This window comes from Thermobia domestica, chromosome 14 (assembly GCF_964235325.1).
Source record: "Thermobia domestica chromosome 14, izTheDome1.hap1.1, whole genome shotgun sequence".
NCBI lineage: Eukaryota > Metazoa > Arthropoda > Insecta > Zygentoma > Lepismatidae > Thermobia > Thermobia domestica.
In genome coordinates this window covers 82,854,311-82,875,237 of record NC_137467.1, presented here as the reverse complement: position 1 = coordinate 82,875,237, position 20,927 = coordinate 82,854,311, and the positions used below count along the sequence as shown (strand labels likewise).

General features: G+C 38.5%; 1 protein-coding gene across 1 annotated transcript in view; it reads right to left on the bottom strand.

Moving 5' to 3' along the window:
• LOC145669887 (nose resistant to fluoxetine protein 6-like) overlaps positions 1–20,927 on the bottom strand; it is a 193,899-nt gene that overhangs the window by 45,073 nt on the left and 127,899 nt on the right. Inside the window, exons 10-12 of the mRNA XM_081738234.1 lie at positions 17,515–17,644; positions 7,217–7,406; positions 3,800–3,942 (exon numbers count right to left, since the gene is read on the bottom strand). Of these exons, the coding sequence (XP_081594360.1) occupies positions 3,800–3,942; positions 7,217–7,406; positions 17,515–17,644 (463 nt within the window). The remainder of the gene's footprint in view (positions 1–3,799; positions 3,943–7,216; positions 7,407–17,514; positions 17,645–20,927) is intronic.

Sequence of the window (20,927 nt, the reverse complement as noted above, 5' to 3'; positions counted from 1 at the left end):
TGAATTTGAAAGTGAACTGTAGGTCCGGAATAAGTAGCATGAAGTTGTAAGTTAAACAGTAATTTGGCTGCATACATGACCTGATTCAGGATGTGGTTGCGATCAAAAGGATGAATATTTTGGAAAGATATTGGGTGGCGTAGCGAATTTGCTGGTGGTGTTGGAGTGTCAACAGAACGTATCGGTACAACAAGTTCTAGCTTAGCTGGATCGGGTTTAGGCTTAGCTTTGCACTTGTAACTATAAGTGGGATGTCTTTCAGAACATCGATCACAGTGTTGTGGTTCCTTAAGATTAGGGCAGCCTTTTGTCGGATGTTCCAGTGAACAATAGCCACATTTGATGGTATTCGGACACTCAGATGTCGGATGAGAATTGTATTGTTGGCATTTCTCGCATCTAACCGGCAGAGGTGCTGGTGTGCGAGATGGTTCCACTTTGTAACGACGCCGGTATATATATGCACCGTGCAGAAGAAGTTGGTCGATCAACTGTTGTTGATCAGTAAGAACGCGAACTAGGTATGTTGGACCCTGGTTGTTCTTGATACGTATGCACCGCTTGACAGGTAATCCTTCTTGATGTAATTCAGAGTAGATTTCCTCATCGGTGAAGTCGGGTTCTACGCCACGAATGACCACGGATAACATTGGAGGACGCCGTGGTGGTGGTGGTGTCTTTCGTCCGCTCGAGCTTAAAGTAGATATTTTTGCTTTCAACCCAAAAATTTCGAAAGTCGCCTTGTTGCGGACGTGAGTGGCGAAGTTTGGATTGGTCGATTTCAGGATTATATCCCGACGAGTCTTGATGATTTCTCTTATTTCTGGACGAGGGACGTATTTTACATGTTGCTGAAAGACAGCGCGCACTGTGTCGTATTTCGGATCATAATCAGTTAACAAGAAGTTATAAATGGTTTCTTGGTTAAACAAGATTTGATTTTCAGCGGAAGTGGATGTCCAATCCATATTAGTGCTAGGATTATTAGCAACAGTAGGATCTGCGATTGGTGTGAGACGTTGTTTCTTCGGATCCAATGTTTGCTCGCCATCAGAAAGAGATCTCGAACGAATTCTTTGTGTGTTGGTTACACAGGTTGCATAAGATGGAACACCGGTGGTAGCTTGTATTACACGCATAGTGCCAGTAACAATACGCGGTTGCGTTTTTTGTCGACCATTTGGCCCGATATTTAATGGAGATATCTGAACCAGATTCGACTGTCCGGAAGCATTGCCTGAGTCCGCCATAAAGATGAAGAGTACTAGGGTCGAAGCCCAAACGGAGATGAAAGAAGATGAAAAGATGATTAGATGAAGTTCAAAAATCAAGGAACCCTTCGAAAGCGAGAACTTTCGTCAATCCCCTAAGTGCAGTATTTGTGTTATGCTCACAGGTACGTTTTACAATACCTGGTCCTCGCTGACACAATAACAGACACAAGAGAGGCTAGGTTTCTTGTTAAGGTGTCACAAAATGGTGTGATCTCTGGTGCTTTTGGATTCTGCTACATGATTGGCTGTGAGAGCGGTTTCCATTCACCATTGTTAGCCGAACATAAAAACGGCTCATATAAGAAGCAGTAGCAGCTTACCTATCTCATTAATTTGCTTTTGATATAACTATTAGATCTATCATGTCACTGTCCTTTGCTTCTTAGAGAAGGTCATCTGCAGTCTTGTTATGATGGTTATATTAAAGAATCTCAGTAACGTGCCGTATTGAACATGTAGGAAATGTTGCAAAGCAAATGTGATTTTGCGGTCAGATGAAAAGACTTTCTGCGAAGCATTCACATAAACCAAGCGCTGTTGAAGTTCAGAATAGAGTTATGGTAGACAACATGAAGAAAAGAACTGCGAACGAGCCATTGGAAACTGCTACCAGAATTTACCGGTATTACAACTTGTTTATATAAAATTACACATTTAGCGTGAACATTTAATAGACTTTTCATATATCCAAGATCAATTCAATGATTTCTTAAATTTTATTGTAGGGAAGAGATTGCAAAGAATGTGCTTAGTGATGAAGTTGCTGTAGAATTACCACTGTTCTCAGGTATGCATTATACAATATGCATTCTAAATGCCGTACTCCCTTGCCGAGTTCTGAGAATGAACTTCTATTGGAAGGCGCATGGAAATAAACGTCGAGAGGGGAAGAAATTTTCTCATTATTTATGGAAAAGGACCCGATCGTTTCTTGGTAAGCCAAGATTAGGATCGTTTAGAATTTATTACTCTACATAGAAACATTTACATTGAGTTTAAAACATTTTGAATAGGATCTTGGACACATACATTAATTCACATTTAAGTATTTACACTGTAGTACTCTTTGCTTAATAAAAATATTCTATGTTTGTGTTTGGATCTTGTCATTCTGTCTTAGCTTCTTATTTGTACATGTAGATTATTGTGTATTCAATATCCCATGCGTTCGGGTCCAATAGGATTTCAATCTGCATTTATTTCGTATACTATATGTATGTCTTGATATTCCATTTTAGATTTTTTTTTTTAATCGCAAATTTGTATTTCACAAATGTACAAAGAATAGTGTGAGGATGTTCTATTTTGCATGTTACTATATTATATTGTGTTATTTTCTCTTCCCACACAGGTTTTGGGGAAGGTTGCTAACTTACAAAAACTTGCAACTCAGAAAAAAATAGTGATGGATGGAAATTTAAAATTTGTCCACGTCTATTTTCACAGTTATGCACGGGAAGTATTTAGGACAATTCTTTCCATTCCTGTTCTGCTTATTGCAAAGCAAAAGTCAGTCATTGACACGCGCATGCTTCAGCTAATCAAGAGAAAAGCTCAAAATTGTTGCTTCCGATTTCGTGTGCAAGAATTTATGACGGACTTTGAACAAGTTCCAATAAACGCAACAGTACGCATTTGTTCCAGCAAGCGACAGTACGCATTTGTTTTATTTTACTCGATCTATATGGAGAAAGGCACAAAATATTGGGTTGGCTCCACTCTTCAAGGCTGATAGAGACGCGTTACCGTTCTCCAGTGTCGAGGTAACAACGCGGTCCACATGAGGCCTGTCTTTCTCTGATGTAGTCAAATTGCATGATCCATATCTGTATCGTGGCTACGTACAGTTCTTTTCTGTCTCTATTGTTCCCACAACGCACCGCAAAATTGATGAGCGTAAAGGGCATGTCGGAGCCCCATTCATACATGCTCTGTTGGACGTCGACGAGCCATAGTGACGTTTGTCCAGATCTGTCCAATTCGCTTCTAAATGCTCCACTGTCCGAGTGCTACGTAAACTAATTTCTCACGGTACTACTCACAGTATTCAACACAGTACACATAGATGGCGATTTTGCATTGGGCTCGCGATCGGACACACTTCTCTAATTGTACTCGTGCTCATTTGCGCTCTTTGGGTACGCAGCCACTAATCTCAATTGGGTTCGCGTTCACTTCTCTTAATTGAGCTTATGCTCACTCGCCTCAATGAGGCTCGTGCTAATTCAAGCTTGAACTCACTTTTCTCGATTGTGCTCACGCGCACTTATTTTATTGAGGCTCAGACCCACCGCGATTTGGGATTGCGATTCAATTTTTGAGCCAAGCCCGGTTAAGCGCGAGTCCCGGACTTAGGAATTTAGACAGCTCTGGAGTGCACTGATGGGTGCACACATGCAATATACAAGTGAAAGTAGTTGTTGATATGTCATACCTGCCGTAAAATTTCTGTGAATTAGAACACATTTCTTCCTGGAGTTGCAATTTTCACAAAGAACAATATAACAAGGCAAATCTATACTTACCAGCTCTAAAATGCTAAATTCTCTTTCTGTTCGTCTGGTCCCAATTACATAGAAAAACACTGGAAATTGCATCAGGTACATTGAGTACGAAATACGACTCAGCAATGCCATAGTCTTTCCTGACAAGAATCTGTCAACACAACCTGAAATAGTAACACATTTTTGTTCGTTAGATGCATTTGTAATAATAATGATAATTTAAAAAAAAAACATCAGTTATGTAAGAGGAAGCAAAATCTATAGGTAAACTTGCGCAGATCTGTTTATGACTAATCAGGAGAGATAACTGTTTAAATGGTGACTCAGCACCAAGGTGACCAGAACTTTTACTTTCAAAAACGGGACGCGTACGAATCAGCGACGGGGGGGGGGGGGGCTTCCACAATACATTTTGGGACTCAGTAGTGTTTTCAATTTACAAAATGCACAAGTAAGAATGATAACACAGCGTTTCTAACTTAAGTACTACCCAACAATACTTTTAACTACTTCAACACTCAGAATTCACATTCAATTCCCACTTGAACCACAGAACACTCAATTCTCATTTGAATATTTCGAAGTTCTAGGTACGGCTGAACCTTCCCCGTTTGAGAATCAGAAAAAAACGGGACAACGGTTGAAAATAAGGGACTGTCCCGGCTAAAATGGGACGTCTGGTCACCTTGCTCAGCACGGTAGCTCAGTGGTAGAGGTCTTACCTCTGGTATATGAGGTCCTTGGTTCTATCCCCAGCCAAGTAAGTTTGTGGTGTACAACATCGTGTCAGTTCGTTTTCACACAGTACTCCCGTTTCTTTCCACTTTCTCTTTCCACTGATTCTTCCATCATAATTCAGTTACTTTAATCAACGTCTCCCTAAAGGCATAATTGTGTTACGTTAAACTGAAAGAAAGAAAGAAACGTGGGACTCAAACCATATGAGCTCTGCGCATGGGCGCCCGAAGGGGAGGGGCCCGGATTCCCCTTGGCTCACGAAAATGTATAAGTAATATAGAAAACAACGTATATTAAATACCAGAGATACCAGACGTAATATACTAACCATGCAGATGGGCCCCCTCTAGAAAATTTTCTTCGGGCGCCCCTGGCTCTGAGGGAATCGAACTTGTTTCTCGTTAAGAGTCTTCATCCCGGCGAAATTAAAATACCACTAATTTTACAGTAATTATGTGATATCTTCAAATAGATAAAAGATAATCGAAATGTGGAAAAAGAGCGCCCTAGACAATATTATTTTACATTAGAAACCGTTATCAGGACTCACTTATTTGCTTTTGATTTCGAGCCAGTTTGAAAATCGGCATTTATTTTCGCGTTTCTAAACGGCTGAAAACGGAAAACCACTAGGTGACTTGTGATAATGGTATCTCATGCAAAATAATATTGTCTAGGGCGCTCTTGTTCGACATTGCGATTATCTTTTATCTATTTGAAGATATCACTTCATTACTCTAAAATTAGCGGTATTTTAATTTCACCGGGATGAAGGCTCTTAAGAAAGGAATACGAATACGAACCATATGGCTACGAGAGAGCTCAACTTTTAGGGTTGAGAACAGCTTTATGTATAGACCTATACTTATTGGTAGTCGTGACTTCAAAAGCTTTTTCTCGGGAGGACTTCCAATATATGAAAAGTGAAAAATGGTACCTTATGAAAATATTGATAACGCACATTAAGGACGAGCAAAGAATGGAGGTAGTGAGATTTCCTACCTCGGGATCGGAGATTCCGTAGGCAGGAGGCTCCTGGGTAACATCTTGAAGTCATCACTGCACTGTTTATTGCATATTTTATGTAGTACAAAATATAAGATTATCATATATCAGCATTTATATGGATATGTTTGCGTTTTGAGAATAAAACATTGCCATCCGCATACATTTCCCGAAACTTCCTGATTTGTCCGTATTTTCTAAGCTAAATGTATTGCCTGTTCAATTTAAGATATTTCACATATAAAAATATGGTTGATTGTTAGTATTCAAAGAGTAAATTGTCAAAAAGGCATCAAATCTACTAAAAAATGTAAAAAGATAAAGTTAACTTCATGTTGAAGTTATTTTGTTTAATTATTTTTCATGCATTTCATATCTATATTTTTTTATAATATTTTAGAAGCAAACTTGAAAGTAATAGATAAAACTTAGCATTTTTGTGTCGAAAGATAATGTTTGTATAATGACCTTATACGATTATGTGTATAAATATGTAAATGTTGTTATGGACAATGGTCCGGTACGGAAGATATCATTTTCTTTTATGGCCGGACCTGTACATTTATGTTGTTCAGTCTTGTGGCCAGACAGATTTTTCTATGCAGTTAAGATATAACTGGGGACTATCGAGCTTTTCTGCTCTCATTTTTCCCAGGATACTTTGCGGTCGGTGACGTCACGTGGAAGTATCGCCAAGGATGTTATAAAATAGAGACCACAAAATCGTGAAGACATACGTATCCAATGATTGGTGATTTTCTTACTTGCGAAAGGTTATTCCGAGTTTTTTGTTCTCACTCCTATTTGTACACCCATACGTGCAGCATGTAACCATTGTATAATTTAAATCTAAAGCAACGACTTGAATAAAAATGAACGGCAGACACATTACATGTCTACATATGAAGATAGCAATGTTTTGAGACAGTGTCGTAGGGAAGGGGGGCCAAGAGGGGCTGGCCCCCCAAAGAGGTTCGACAATGTACTTTGGTACTTTGATGTTTATACTTTTTTAATATATATTTTTATGTTTATATATTTTTTGTTTGAAATTTTTCTATACGTACCTATAACAGCACTTGCCTCCCCCAAATACACATCCTGGCTACGCTACTGTTTTGAGCCAACTTATATGACGGTCATTCAGTTACCTAATAGGATGAAAATACACATATGGGCAGATCCCCTATTTTATAACATCCTTGGGTATCGTTCAAGAGAACAAGTGAAATACTGCATACGCAGTTACCCTAGTTAGTATACTGTTTCAAGATGGGCAAAAGTTCCTCCACAAGACGTCACGGACAGGGAGTCAATCAGAACGCTAAACGCGAACTGGAGCTATCTGTTAGTTTATATATACCTTGAAGATATAGTAATACGTAAGGATGCCATTATGAATGGATGTAGATTCAATTTATAAAGAAGAACTTTTGTAAAAATATAAGGTAAATGTTGACAAGTATTCCAAAATACATAACTTTAAATCTATTTTATTCTGTGAGTTATCATTGAACATTCATGGTGTAAATTGCTTCTTTAAGCAGTTCAATAATACTATTTTGACGAACTTAAGGCAAATATGTCACTAACTATCCAGAATAGTTGAAGTTAGTAATATAAATGTTACAAACTAACTACATTGCATTTGTTTCTTTGTTATCTCTGTCGTGAATAATAATTGGATTCCCTTACCTCCTTGCCCAATGTAGCAAGCGAAAATAATCCAGCTCAGCGCCAGAGACAATACCCATGGTGAGTATGCAGCATACAAAGCTTGTTCATGGGCATCGTACTGGTAGCTTCTGAGAGCCAAATGAGAGGGCTGGCTGAATATGAAGTAAATTGAAATGGCACTCAGAATCCAGCCCAAATTCAACACAACCTACAAAATAAATTTCAAATAGTATGTGCGTAAACGTTACGGGAAGATAAACAGCAATATATACAATAGTACTTAATACAATGCATGAATAAATAAGTAAACAAAAATCTGTTCCAGCTGAATAATTATTGGCAACTAACGACATGCTTTTTAGCGCTATAAAAATGGATTTTCTCAAAAACTAAGCATTAGAATTCAATCTTGAACATCTTATTTTGTTCTACTTATAAGATCTATTGAATATACATGGTCGACCTAAGTCACTTCATTTTAGTAATTATTCAGTTCTCGATTGACTAATGTTAGTTTTTTTTTTTCAAGTTTAAGGTGGATCACCACCCTGAAGTCAGTGCACATTTTAGTTCATTTCCTTAAGTACTGCGCAATCAAACATTACATATTATAAATATTGTACTATAAGATGAAGTTATCTTTCAGCTACAACACAAGACACTGATTCATTTGGTTGTATCTTCTGATATCGAAAAAGGTAGCAAATAAAAGAAAATATCTAATTCGTTTTACAGTGAGCACACAAGATGGCACTTGCTGTTAGATCTTACTAGAAGTGCTCAATTTTATGAAATGTTTATTTGAATGTGTAAAGTACTTTAAAGTAACGATCTTATTACGAAATAGATATATTGTTTGACCGTTTTTCGTGTTATATTTCACATTTTATTTGAATATTAATTTACATTTACGGAAATATATTTTGAGAAGAAAGTTGCGCAGAACGCCATAATGCATTGTTGCCAAATCTGTACGTTAAATTCCTAGATTCTAGCGTTGCAGTTCGAGAAGCGGAACTTAGTTGTGAAGGGTCGAAAACTAATTTCTCCAGTAAGTATCCATGCCGAATTCCATGATTACTTCTTTTATTACCTGGTACCAGTAAACACTCGACACTACTTGGCAACGCCTCACTATTCAAGCAGCATTTAGCATAGCACCGAGAACGCCTAGTGATCCACCTTAACGTCCTACGAGAACGCACCGAGGTTAAAGGAGATGATGTTGATGTGATGGTAGATCATGGTGGCACGACGAAGTAACTAACTAACCCTATGGCCTATGGAACCGGAGGTTCAATGCTGCACTTACAAAAGCTTTCCATTGTCTTCTGTCCTTAGTCAACTGGATCCATTTTCAACTTTGTATCTCTATTTCTGTGAGATACATGTTAATGTTGTCCTTCCATCTGCGGCTAGGCCTTCCTAATGGTGTTTTCCAATTCCAAATGGAATTTTCAGTTAAAATTTTGAGTGTGTGTACCGTCTTCCATTTTGGGTACATGCTCTGCCCAACTGAGCCTCCTAGACTTAATGACACTAACAAGGTTACGCAAACCTTATAAATTATGCAGTTTACCGTTATGAAATTTCCACCATTCCTCAATCCCATTTCTCTCGGGTCCAAATATTTGCCTTATGATTTTAGGAATAGGATTAGAAATTAGATTTCTGGGCTTTCGGTATCTAGGGCCATGCCAGCCCGTCACATGCAACTGGGATGACATCACTCGGCGATCACACTATCCGGAGTATTGGGAGAAAGAAAGGAATGAGGAAGGAAGGAAGAGGCCTGAAAACATTATGTTAGGGTACCATTCCGACATTTGCCTGGTGTGAATGAGAAAAACCCAGGAAAAACCTCACTCAGTATGGCTAGCCTGTAAAAGCTGTTAGACCTTTTCGACCGAGTGTTCCACCGGAAATCGAACCTGGAACCACTCGCACCAAAGGCGAGAGTGTTAGCGACTACGCTACACGAGACCGCATCTTATGATTTTATTTTCAAATATTTTCAGTCTCCTTCTTCCCTCAAAGAAGGCACCCATGTTTTGCAACCGTGCAATGCAACCGACATATATTTTAAGATTCAAATTTTTCGACGAGATTCGCAAAGACAAAAGATTTAGGAAAATGGTAGAAAAACGGGGAAAAGCCGGAAAACACACACAGACACGGTGTTTGTCCTTAACAAAATTCCCTAGGAGGGAGCATCAACCCCACGCGCCAGAGTAGTGTTAGTGATGCGTACAGGACAGGAGTTCTGACTGTCTTATCTCCAAAAACTTGTCATAAAAATGATGTCTCGTCTAAAAAAAATTGTCGGTTTCTATTAAAGAAACCCAGTCTCGTCATGAAAATTCTGCCTCATGCCCAACCCAAATTAGAGTAGCAGTAGTTGATTAATGTAAACAATATGTTATGGTATGGTCTGTAAATAATGTTATGAATGTGTAAAGAAAATTTCAATGATATTTTTGTCAAGTAACTTATAGCCTACCTTATATATATATAATATTTTTGGCACTATTATAATTATAAATTAAAGTTTAAGATTTAATCATAATTTTGAGTTATATTTAATTAGCCACTCGTGTACTGTAGGATTGCCAGATCTTACATTTGTCAAGCACAGCTTACGTTATACGTTTTAATTCTCCCGTTCTCCAGTACAGCTATTATTACTGTGTTTCTTTCAAATATGATTACTACTGTTTTTAATACCCCCGACACTTGTAATTTTTTTTAGAAGTTAGTGTAAAGAAAAATACCTTTTTTCCTTTTCATTAAAGTTACTGATTTTTTACACATTCTTAACGACGTAACCCAATGATTTAACTTAGGTTAGTATTCAGAGAGAAGATGAAATAGGTTGCCTTTTCATCTCCAAGCGGTACCCCAATTTTAGTTTTAAGAATAATTTGGTTTGATCATCTTAGCTAGTGCTCTCAAACGGGTCGGGTCAAACGGGTCAGCTCAGGTTGGGTTATCGGGTCGGGTCAGTCAGGTCAACTTGGGTCGGGTTGTCGGGTCGGGTCACTCAGGTCAGTTCACTTTGGTCAACTGAGTTTAGGTTGAGCTTAAACTCAGCTGGAGTCGAAAGCTGCTGTTTTTCACTAGCTGCCTAATTAAAAATGGCAATTTTCAATTGATTTTGTAGAAACCATAAATCTATTTTGAACTCTTGCGGCTAGTGTTTTTATGGAAAATGCTTATTTTTGTACTTGTGTGTACTTTAATTTTTAAATGTGGAAGATTGATTTTACCAATCGACTGTAATATTAATATCTACGCCAATATGGAGTTTGGATTTACAACAAAACTAGAAGTTATTTAAGCAAGGCCAAAAGAAAGATTGGATACGGACGACCAAGCCCAAGCGGGGCCGCGGTGGCTCAGTGGTAGAGAATTCAGCTCTGGTGTGTGGTGTCCATTGTTCGATTCCAGCTTGTGCTAAGTGGATTTTGTGGTGAAGAAACACCGTGTAGTCGGTTTTCTCGGGGTTCTCTTGTTTCCTCCCACTTTCTTCATTCCACCATTTCATTCATTTCTCATGGTCACCATCTCCTTTAGCCTCGGTGCAGAATCGAGGGACTTTAAACTGAATGTTTCATCTCATTTCACCAAGCTCAAGAACATCGATACAAGACCAAGATAAAGATTGGATATGCAAGACGAAGTGCATTGTAATATTGCTCTTGACCTTGTTTTGGTGATCACCAAGTAGCGATGAGCATATTTTCTTGCTTTCCGTATAGTATGAAAGACCATAATCAAAATCACACTTGGTCTTCATTTGTACCGATGAGGCTAACATTCTTGACTCTTGTATAGCATGAAAGACCACGAAGACTACGAAATGCAGGACCAAGACTTGATTGTGCAAGACAAGGAATAAGGCGCAGTATTGATGACCAAGACCCAGGGTGCGAATTGTTTGAATTTCATTTGTTGGGCTGAAAGTGATGAAATAAAATTAGTACTTTATAATTAATTATCATACTGTATTTTTAAATTTTAAATTACAAAATTCATATTATGTATGTTCTTACGTGCAACTATATATACTGTAAAATACGTTTTAATTACCGAAAAAGAAAAATCAAAGTGGCGCGGGTCCCGGAATCATAAGAACCTATTTTGGAATGAAAGTTGAAGGTTTGGAAAAAATCACAGGTGTTTTCTCGTTTCCTCAACCCTTATCATTGTAGTTAAACGATTTCCTTTGTCTCCGCCAACAGACTCTTGCTACTGCCTTCCGAGAAGACCCCCTGGCGTCCGAGCAGGTGAGAACACTGACGTTGAAGAAAAATTTAGTCACATAGAACTAAAGCAAGAAAAAAAAATTCTCCCACGTCGGACATTGGTATTAGTTACAAAAAGAAATAACCAAACCTCAAATAGCCCTATGACAAATATTCCCTAATATGCATATACAAATCTCCCGCTTGATCTAGCTAGTGGTTAACGTGTAAGACTTCGGTACACGTGGTCCGGGTTTAATTCCCAATGGGAGTGCATTTTGGCGTTCACCCAGTGTCGTGACGTAGTGCTCTCAAACGGGTCGGGTTGACCCGACCCGACCCGACTCGGATCGGGTTGTCAGGTCAGGCTACTCGGGTCGGGTCAATCGAGTCATCTCGGGTCGGTTTGTCGTGTCGGGTCAATCGGGTCAGGTCGGTCGGATCATCGGGTCGGGTCAGTCAATTCAGCTTATGGGTCGGGTCGGATCGGTCTTCAACCCGACCCGACCCGACCCGTTGAGAGCACTAATCTTAGTCTTCGTCTGTCAACCCGCGTCAATCATATCGGAGTTTCAATTGATCGTACACAGCAAAAAATTAGGTGTTGAAACAACACAAAATGACTACCACTTTAGCGTGTTAATTGTGTGTTAATTCAAAACCATTTTTTTTGTTTTCTAGTCGCTGACGAATAGCTCCCGCCCAAAGGGTACCGCCCTTTATATCGGGAAGAGGTGTGAAGGAATGATGGAGAGTAGAAGAATGTGGATGGGTACTGTTAGGGTTATTAACCTTTATTTCAATATTTAATTTTACATAATCATAAATATATTGGCAAGACATTTACTGATCAGCAGAGCAGTAAATCATATAATATGGGAAGTGGGGACATTATGGCCGTTAACCATAATCATATCTGAACGTGAATGGGAATAAATGGTAATGAGGTACATCAGACGTCACAACAACGGGTTTTGTTAGCAAGACAGATGTGTGCTATCTTCTGATCCGGGGCAACTCCGGAAGACAGGGGAAGCCCAGTTAGACAAGAGGACTACTGTGCATAAGATGGAATAATGCAAGGTGATGCTGTAGCGGTGATGTAGTCTGTGATGAAAAGTTGGTCAGGACTGTCAGGGGGTAAGGAGGAGTGGTAGAGGGTAAAGAGGAGTGAAAGAGGGGTATGACGGAGAAGAACATTTGAAGGATGTAAAGCAAAATGATGCATTGTATCTAGAATCATGGGATGATGTGTTTGAAACCGAGCAGAAATGTAACGGAGGCGTAAGGTTTCGACATGATAAAGAATGTGGGGGAATGGAGTGCGGTCGTAGAGTTTATGTGTTGGGCTAGGAAGGCGGATACGGAAAGCTAAGCGGAGAACGCGCCGTTCAAGAATTTGAAGTATGGTATAAAATGAGGGAGCAGCGGCAATCCAGGCGGTAAAACTGAAGGTGAGAACTGGGCGAAGATAAACTTTGTACTTGGTTAAAAGTGTGTGTGTGTTTAATTCCCAGATAGTACCAGTGATGCGGTGTAAAAGGTTAAGGCGATTGTAAGCTTTGGTGCAGATGGATTTGAGATGGGCGATCTATTTTAGATGTCTGTCGAATACTATCCCTAAATAGGTAACGGTGTTTTGAAGTTGAAGAGGAACGTAGTTGACATGAACATGGAAATTGGCAGGGCTGCGGTAGACTCGTGAGCGTTTGTTCGGAGGAAGAAAGATGGTGGATTGTGTTTTGGCAGCGTTGAGTTTCAGTCGCCATCGTCTGCACCACGAGAGAAAGGTATCAATAGCAAGCTTCAGAGTGCGATTTATCTCTTGGATAGTGTTGGATGTTGCGAGAAAAGCGGTGTCATCGGCAAATTGATATAAACTGATATGGCCTGGTAATGGTGGAAAATCGGCCACATATAACAGATATAATAACGGAGATAACGAAGAACCTTGAGGAACCTTGAGGAATGAAGAAAAACAGGATGTGAGAGGTGATTGTTGATCGATATATAACTAAGGCGACAAGGGAGAAAGTGGAAGATGAAACGGATATAAGACAGAGGAAGGCGAAAAGAAAAGAGTTTGTATATAAGACCAAGATGCCACACCTTATCAAAAGCCTTTTCCAGATCGAATAAGACAAGGCAGGAAGGTTTAGATGTGTTAAACTGTATTGTAATATTGGACGTTAAGCGCATAAGTTCAACACCAAACACATCACCTAAGAGCATATCAGAAATACCTCGTTACTGCCTGTAAGTATTTGCATTGTTTTTTATTGTTTGGTATGAGCAAAGCTTTGCGAAACATATTTCGCATTTATGGCAAGTAACAAAAAACATTCTATAGTGTCTGTAACCGGTCACAATAATATTGTTGTAAACCTATGAATCATCTGACAACAGTTACACAGATAGCTGTGCTTCCATCTGTTTTCTTTATCTATTATTCTTGTGTCCTAGCATATATGAACATAAGATGGCAGAACTGTTGCCTATGTAACTGTTGTCAGACGATTTACAGGTTTACAACAATATTATTGTGACAGATTACAAAAAACATAGAACATTATTCGTTACATGGCATAAGTGCCAAAGATATTTTGCAAAGCCTTGTTCATATTAAAAGATAAATGCCAATGCAAATTCTCTCAGGTAGTAACAAGTTATTTCTGATATGCTTGGAAGGCGATGTGCTTGGTGCTGAATTAACACACAAATAACACGCTAAAGTGGTAGTCATTTTGTGTTGTTTCAACACCTCATTTTTTATAGTGTAATATACTGATCTTATCAATGGAAGATACCGCAATCTAATACAAGCAGAGTCGTGAATTTCTATATTTGTGCAAGGATTTTTTGAACGTATATATATTTAGGTATAAAAAAGTATGGGACTGTTAAGACATGCAGTCTTCATTAAAATACACTTAAAAGGCGACAAAGATTTGTGTAGTACACTTGGTTGGTTGAATTTGAATTTAGTGTCCCTTTCAGCAGCGAGGTTTTATGAGACGAAGATCTATGGTTTAAATTGGAATCGAACTACACGAGCTTCCATCAGGAATTGTAATATACTTTCTGTGTCCTTTAAGTGTTGCAATCATTTTTAACAGAACTGTTCCAGTTTCCAATGAAAATTATTTCACATTATAAATTCTGAATACTACAGATCTTGCTTTTTCTTTCCCTAAAAACCGTGAAAATCTTCCATTTTCTTCTTCGAAAAATCTGGCTGCTCTAACTACTGTCATCTTAGAACGGGCATAATAAAACGCTTGATTAGGGTATACTTAAGTACGAGTTTAATCTTAACAGATGGCATGGTTATCACATAGACCCTAGCATGAGTTATTTGGTTTACAAAAAATCATTTTCTCGAAAACTATACATATTTGCTTTCATCCACAACAGTTACACTTAAATCTTTGAATAATTATTCCTCGATATAATAATATTGTTGCATATATGAAGTATGAGTAAGCCTTATAAATGCTAAACCGTTACTATTTCCATGCAGAAAGAGTTTTAGTCTACGAAATCCTTATCTTATAAGTTAACGACTTAAGTGTGACGGTCCGAAGTCCATTTCTTCGTTATATCTACTGGTGAAAATAACTCCCCTAGCGAATGGGAGTCTACCTACGTTTCCAGTGTTGGCATGGGATAGTTTGAATGCAAGCTACCGAATCCCACAGTGCAAGATACCGAACCCAATCCATTTCTGAGGACCACTGAAGCCTGTGTGGCCACAATTCTAGTCCTGTCTACCCCTCATTATAGCTTATGATGTATGGCCTTATGTAATTGAACTGTTCGACGTTTAAAATCTTTTGATTCAAATTACATGCACTCGTACTAGAAATTCAAAGTCAGATCCACAACATCAAAGGACAATGTGCTAATTATACGGACATAAAGACAAAGTTCAATGTTCAACTTTGGAATATATCATCATTTGCACCCTTCATAGCACTGTACGTAATCACCATCACGATTTGTATTTTGAGATTATTAGCAGGTTACTTGAGCAAACTCACAAACTTCTGTGCATTATGGTCCTCAGCTAACCTCTTCATCTTCATATTGGACTTTTCTATTTTAATACCGTCCATCACCTGTGGCTTCTACGACCCCTTTCCTCTTTGCCCTACCACCATACATTCCAGCGTGTCTTAGCTTCTAAGACCACTTTCCTCTTTGTCCTACCACCATACATTTTAGCGCGCCTCTTCTCGGGCAATCGCCCAATCATTTCTCTTTCTCTTTCTTTAATACAACTATTCTTTTTCTTCTCTACTATTTCTAATACATTTTCATTCATTTTCCGTTCGAGCCGACGAATTCATTTCATTCTTGTTAACACTCACATTTCGAATCCTGCAGTCTTCATATCCATGTTTATGCAACATAGAGCACAATACTCAACACCAAAAATATTTTGTACAATATGAATGTATATGTATATATATTTACTAAAGTACAATGACAATGCTAAAAACAATGTTCATACTAGTGGACTGTAAGGCTTGATTCGTATACCACACGAATGCAACCAAATATAAATTCACTATATTTAAATACAACTTCAGTTTGCACACAAAAATAATACACTAGAATAAACATATTCACAAGGTCTTTAGTTGTAAATGATTGTGATACGATGGCTTATTGTTTGTGCTATATAGTATGATCTTCGACCATGATATATGGTCCACCAAAACTGCATGTTCTTGCCTCCACACTCACACACACTGTTCACAAAACAATAGAAAAGTGTTAAGCAATTTGAACAGTGTTGCTAGCTAAAGGCACACGCACACTGTTAAATACACAAATAATCCCAAACATATTTTATGTCTTTTTTCTTTACTCTTTATCCAGAGACCTACAAAATAGACTTTTCTTCTTCAATAGTTCCTTCGTCATTCCTATTCTTGTTTTTATTTCACATTCACACTTCATTTTTGATTAGATGGTTAGTTAGTCTTTATTTAACCTTCCCTGTTTAGCCCCCAGGTTATATGAGATTTGAACATATAGTTTAAGGTGGAATCTTAATCACCTTGGGTATTTCCCACCAGGAACCAAATCCGGGAACCTGTCCACAAAAGACACGCACATTAGACATTAGATTAGCGGGAAAGATTGTTCCCATCCACTTCATTTCCTCACTAATAATACTGCCAGGTATCGAAAACTAATCACCTTTCCTACTTACTTCCCTCCTACTTCTATGTTTTATTATAGAGCAGTGGCTCTCAACCTAATTTCTATTATGACCCTATTTTATCACATCCTGTTGCCAGCGACCTCCTTATAATTTCTAGTTTGTAGTAAGCTTGTGTGGAATTTTTAATATACCTATTGCGGAGATCTCACGATATCCATCTATTTCTATAATAGTAGAATCCATTTCTTGCATATAGTGGATACAATAACTTCCCTAACAGAGAATGGATTAAAACCAAATTTGGTCAGTTCATTCATATTACAAATATCGAATCCGATCCGTCATACTTCAAAATGGAGGCCGTTTGAAAATTTTAAAACTTCATAACTCGCTTAATTTTGGGTCATATGATACAAAAAACTGTTGAAAATGTTTCGCAGACATTTTTTGTTCTTAACAGTAAACCCTACTAAGTATATATATATATATATATATATATATATATATATATATATATATATATATATATATATATATATATATATATATATATAATGCCTATCAGAACAAAATTCAAAGTATTATTTAAAAATATTTTCCAGTATTAGATTCTAATTATATTTATCTCTTCCACTTATCTTCGCGACCTCCATGAAACCCTCTCCCGACTCCCCTAGGGGTCGCGACCCACAGGGTGAGAAACCCTGTTATAGATTATATCGATTGTATGGGCTGGTATACAAAACAACCAAGTTCTCAATATCTGAGAATGACATATTATGAACTCAGCAAAGATCGGAAAAGCATAGACTGAAGTCAATACTTTCGAGACCAAAAGATGATTTTTCATTTATTTTTAATATGTAATTATTAATACATTGTAACAAGCTGTAAATTACCTTTGGAATCTTCATGCTCCTGTCAATATTATTCAGCAAATATCCGAGGCCAATGCCAATTAAGTATGGCGTCGCTCGATGTGAAGCAACGCCGTAAGTCAAGTTCGCTGCCTCGTAGAGCTTCTTCCCTCTGTCGGTGGGGAGAAGAACTAATTTACATTACCTACACATTTAGAAAAATATATTAACACAGTAAACCAACATAATATTTATTTACATGGTTGAAAATTGATTTTAAATGTTACAAGTGTACATATTATTGGAAGAAACCTAAGACATTAGCATAGACTGCATGAAAAGTAGTGGCAACACTGCTATTACGTAAAACATGTAAGTTCATTAGCCACAGGTATTCGGTAGATGATAACGGAAGAGGATTAAAGGAGCAAATATTGCAAGTGAGAACGATTATATCTTATTCAGTCAAATTCTGTAGTGTTGTGATAATCGTAGGGTTTTGAAACTCCCTAACGAGGGTTCGCAAGCTCTAATAAGAGCTTTCGTAAGCAGATCAAAATTATGGTGGCACCTGTCCGGTGTGAAAGAACTCTTTTCAGGGATTATTTCTAGCATCTCATGATGAATCATTGAATTTCTCGAACAATGGCACATGGATGAAAGTCTTTCGGGAAGGTAGAGATGTCGTTCACGTCAGCTTCCAATGTCCCCAATTGATAACTACACAAACTACACAATTCGGCTCCTTTCTTCCTTGATGGAGATGTTTTATCGATAGTCTGTACGTGAGTTAGCCATCTATGCCATATAATCGTATTACATCCTGCATAATATGCTTGTACCCCCCAAATACCAGCTCGGTGGATCCATCGTATCACCTAGAGGATCTGCCCATATGTATCTTCATCCTATTAAACCGATGAAGCCAAAAAACAACCGAGCATCGGCACGTCTGATTGGCTACTCTCGTTTCTACCATCGTCTGATTGGCTACTTTCGTTTCCGCCATGATTGTTGACTCAAAACATTGCGATCCTATTGGGCGGAGTGGGCAGAGTAGGGGTGGCGAAACTGTGACGTATGGCTTCAAGATTTTGTTGTAAGGGCAGATCCTCTATTTTATAAGATCCTTGACCTAGGAGTACAAAATTGGCACGGGCGGATCATCCTCACAGACGAATCCTGGGCTTGCTCCTATGAATCATGCTTGAAGCGGCAATCCAATGATTAACAGCATCCTAGATTTCATCGTCCAAAGAGTGTTCTGTGTAAAGTGGGTCTGTGTTGTGTAGGCGATGTTCATTGCTATATACGGCATACAATGCTTTTGGGGGTCAAAGTCCCAAGGAGTAGGCCAACCATCCATACTCCCTGGAACTAAGAAAAATTAAAATGCGATTGCCAATATATCAAAATAGTGCCACAGTGCAACTCTCACATTGTGATTCCCCTCGTACAAAATTTACTGGTAGATAACCTGACGACATTCGTAGGGTAATGCTGTGTACCACGGATAGACGGTCGATGTAACCTACTACTGCAATTTCATGGAACATTATGTTCTTTCCCGACTTAGGAGAAAGCGATGGTATTTGCTGCCAAGAATACCCGTCATCTTACAAGGCAATACCAGGTGGCACATTTAACACGCTGTGCACGATCTGCGTAACTGGCGATGAGAGGTATCCCAATACATCCAATGTATTATCGGGGTATGAATCCGTGTCATTACGATATTTTCCCAAAAACGAAGGAACCACTTCACGGAAAGCATCATGACTGAATGGGCAATCGCATTGGCTCAATGTAAAGTACGTTTGTTTTATCTTGGCACACTTCCCGCTAGTGTACTTGGTTGGCCTTTAAAGTATTTTCTGCTAGCGCTCACGTGAATGTTTTAATCCAATAGACGTCTTATTGATTTTGTCGTACACGTGACGTTAGTTGCCAGCGAGCCCATCAAATGAGGTCATTGCTATTTGGCGGGTAGTTGAAGTGCTTAGTTGTCACACGGGATTTTTGAGTGGTGTGGTGTGTTGTTGTGTTTTCAAGCGTACTCTCAACCAAGGATGTTATAAAATAGAGGATCTGCCCATACGTATCTTCATCCTATAAACTTACTGAAGCCAGAAAACAACCGAGGATCGTCTGAGCCAGCACGTCTGATTGGCTACTTTAGTTTCCAACATGATTATTGGCTCGAAACATTGTGATCTTAGTGGCGCGGAGTGGGCAGAGTAGGTATGGCAAAACTGTGACGTATGGCTTCACGATTATGTTGAATGGGCAGATCCTCTATTTTATAACATCCTTGCTCTCAACCGTGGCGTCTGGCGTGGCAACAACGTGTTGCAAACAGAACCATATTTTAGGTGGGAAGCGTGCCAAGTAAAAACAAACGTACTCTAACCGGTGTTTACTCCGCCAATAAAGCCAGGTAGCAATGTAGCAATGTAGCCAGTACTCTTTATCCAGTTCTCTTACGTTAGAAAAACAATCTCTACTTACGATAATGTTTGCCTATCAATTTTTTTAAATACATCACAATACTCTTCTGGAAATAATATCATCATATGCAGGTAAGACAACCATAAAATAATTTAATAGTGTGATGATTTAGAAATACTAACAAGATCGTAATATGCATAGGAATCTGGCATAATAAAAAAATTCTTTACAGGGATATTAATTTATTATAAAGACGATTTTTAAAACAAAACATTTATTTGTGTAACTCATATATATGTTGACCTTTTAAAGCTAAATCTCTGTACTAAATATATATCAAGCAGAATAACAACCAACCTGCTAAAGCAACGCAAACTTTGCTTGCAGTTGTTAAAACATCCAGTTGGTTTGATTATGCCTATTGGCAATTATAAATATAATTTGAGTGTATACGAAGCAGAGACTCATCGGCAAATTCCTCTCTTCTATCTCAAGGGAGGAGTTAGCTTAGCACAGCAACGATAAATCCGATTGTCGTTATTTCCAACCGACGCGACGCTATTCGATTCATCAAAGGCCAATTGACGGGGATGGATCGAGACTAATTGATCGATTTCAACACAACGACAAACATCTCCGTGTGTAATTTTTCGCCAATTTCGTCGGACTTTCTGCAAGTTCCACTCTTAGGATAATTCTTCATTAACCCTCACATACTATTAAGCTAGTATAGGAAGGACTAGATACGAACCAGGTTAGTAAGAGACGTATTTGTTTAGCCTGTTTTCGCTTCTCTAAGGCTGCCGTCTGGAGTTTCGCATCATCATCAACAGTGAGATGCGAGCTCACTTCACTTGATCAGCAGACTGAAGTCGGCCACGTTCATCAAATTCCTAAGATTGGTTACTAAGTATAAAACAAAACATGAACTGAGTCCTTCAGATACATAAGCACAGGGGTAAAAGTGGATCTGAAAGGTAAGGGAATGCATGACGTCACGCCATCCC